The following is a 2088-nucleotide window of genomic DNA, read 5'->3' as shown; positions in this document are numbered from 1 at the left end:
ATTGAGAACATGGTTGTTGTTCAATAATAAAATTATTCCTCAAAAGTACAACTTGCCTAATAATTCTGCACTCCCTGTATTGTTGTCATTCCGCCAGGTGGCCATGTAGTGTAGACATCCAGGTCAAAGGTCAACTTTCCTTAAACTCACCTAGTGTGCGAGAGAAATCCTATCTATTAGGATGTTTTGTTGGGCATTGTGCCTTTGATTGAAGAGTGAAGAGTGTAGACACACAGGATTTTATTTGATCAATGTGACTTGAAGCTGTCAGACCAACTTTATTTATTTTATGGGGTAGTGCAGATGTGTGACTTAAATGTTTTTTATTTATCACCTCGAGGCAGTATGAAGATTTGGGTGGCTGGTAACAAGTCACCGAGGAATCCAGAAGACTCAGTCTAATAGCTTGAATGATCCATCATGCTGGGATTAACTATATTTTTTTTCTAGTTTTCGTCCATCTGTTTAAAGTTTCTGTGCACTGTAATAACCTCTGTTTGGAGCAGCTTCATGCTGTCTTATTGTCCTTAAACGGCTCTTCTGACTTCACTCTCTCTTTGAAGGAAGTCATTTTTTTTTCATATGAAGCAGAAAGTACACTAAATGCAAGAAAAATGCTGCAAACTTGCATAAAGTGATTAAGAGTGTAGCAGGAGACTCAAAGTCTGTCACCACTAAATGGGTGATGCAGATTAGGCTGCATTGAAAGTAGCCCCTGTAATCTTATGACACGATAGTCGTACGTCAGCGCAGACATAAACATTTTTAAACCCAGTAAAATTTCATTAAACTGTTTGTGTTGTCTCAAAATCCTGCAATGTTTTAAGGTCATACTGAGCTTTATCTTGTATTACCTCGAGGGAGGCTTTTACTCATATCAGTTTCTGCATATTTGTACAGTTCAAGTTGTCTAACATTCTTCAAACCGGTCGATCAGGAAGCTGCTGTACAAGGAGACAAAAAAACATCATTGTTTGCCTGGTGATGGATTCATTACATTTGATCTATATTATATACTCTACGATACAGGTCAAGTTTGAAAGTGTTTTTTGTGACTAACTTCACACTCTGTTCTTTAACCAGTGCTGCACTTTTAACCCCGTGATTACCTGTGTGTGTGTCAGGATGGCGACGAGACCTTCAACAGAGCCAAGCTGCTGAACATTGGCTACGCGGAGGCCTTGAAGGAGTACGATTACAACTGCTTCGTCTTCAGTGATGTCGACCTCATCCCCATGGACGACCGCAACACCTACAAGTGCTTCAGCCAGCCTCGGCACCTGTCTGTGTCCATGGACAAGTTCGGCTTCAGGTGAGACGCCACAGGAAATAAAGGGATGAGAAACTTAAACGACAGTTACGCTACGGAAAACTGAATGGAGGTGCAAGACAAGCAGATTTATTGTGACCATCTCCAATGAACTTGGGATCTCGTTGATTTGAAGTGATTACTTCAAAGTCGGGGACCAGGTCTGCAATAACTTGCAGTCTACTGTTGTCTTCAAAGCAACTTTAGTGCATCGAGATGGGACGGAGTTAATCTGCTATTAGTGATAAAAACTGTGATTGGAAATCATTTGCTGTCTACATTCACAGAAATTCATATGTACTTCTTACAGTCAAAGTCCAGTCAGAACCTCGTAGATTTAGAACAGAAGTTCAGAAATTCCTCCATTTTACACGTGTACTTACAGACAGACAGTAATGGTTTATCAATTTCTTGTAACTTGACCCTGTTATTGAGGATCTCTTTGTCATGCTTTGAGCTGATGGTGTCAAACTCTGTTCTGTTGAGGTCAGCTGAGAGAGGCACAGTATGTGCCGTATACCTGTCAGATACATGTTTTGGGAGGAGACTTTTAAAGGAGTCGTGTTTATCTCAGCTATGTAACCCAAGGTCGAACACAAGGTCAGGCAGAATTATCTCATGATTAGTTCATAACAATACCCTGGAACTGTAAAAAATGACCCCTGCTTGCATGCATTTAGAAGTTTTTGAGGAAAAACATCCTCTTCCTTTTTCTTGCTGGATCCTCCAGCCTGTCTGACTGCATTGCAACACAGGAGAGGCTGTGCAGCTGCTGACTG

The 2088-nt window shown here is 40.9% G+C and overlaps 1 protein-coding gene across 1 annotated transcript in view; it reads left to right on the top strand.

Moving 5' to 3' along the window:
* b4galt1l (DP-Gal:betaGlcNAc beta 1,4- galactosyltransferase, polypeptide 1, like) overlaps positions 1-2088 on the top strand; it is a 21007-nt gene that overhangs the window by 12768 nt on the left and 6151 nt on the right. Inside the window, exon 3 of the mRNA XM_005726600.1 lies at positions 1125-1312. Within this exon, the coding sequence (XP_005726657.1) occupies positions 1125-1312 (188 nt within the window). The remainder of the gene's footprint in view (positions 1-1124; positions 1313-2088) is intronic.

This window comes from Pundamilia nyererei, unplaced genomic scaffold (assembly GCF_000239375.1).
Source record: "Pundamilia nyererei isolate P.nyererei 1_Seehausen unplaced genomic scaffold, PunNye1.0 scaffold00020, whole genome shotgun sequence".
NCBI classification, from domain to species: domain Eukaryota; kingdom Metazoa; phylum Chordata; class Actinopteri; order Cichliformes; family Cichlidae; genus Pundamilia; species Pundamilia nyererei.
This window is presented reverse-complemented; position numbering and strand designations above follow the sequence as displayed.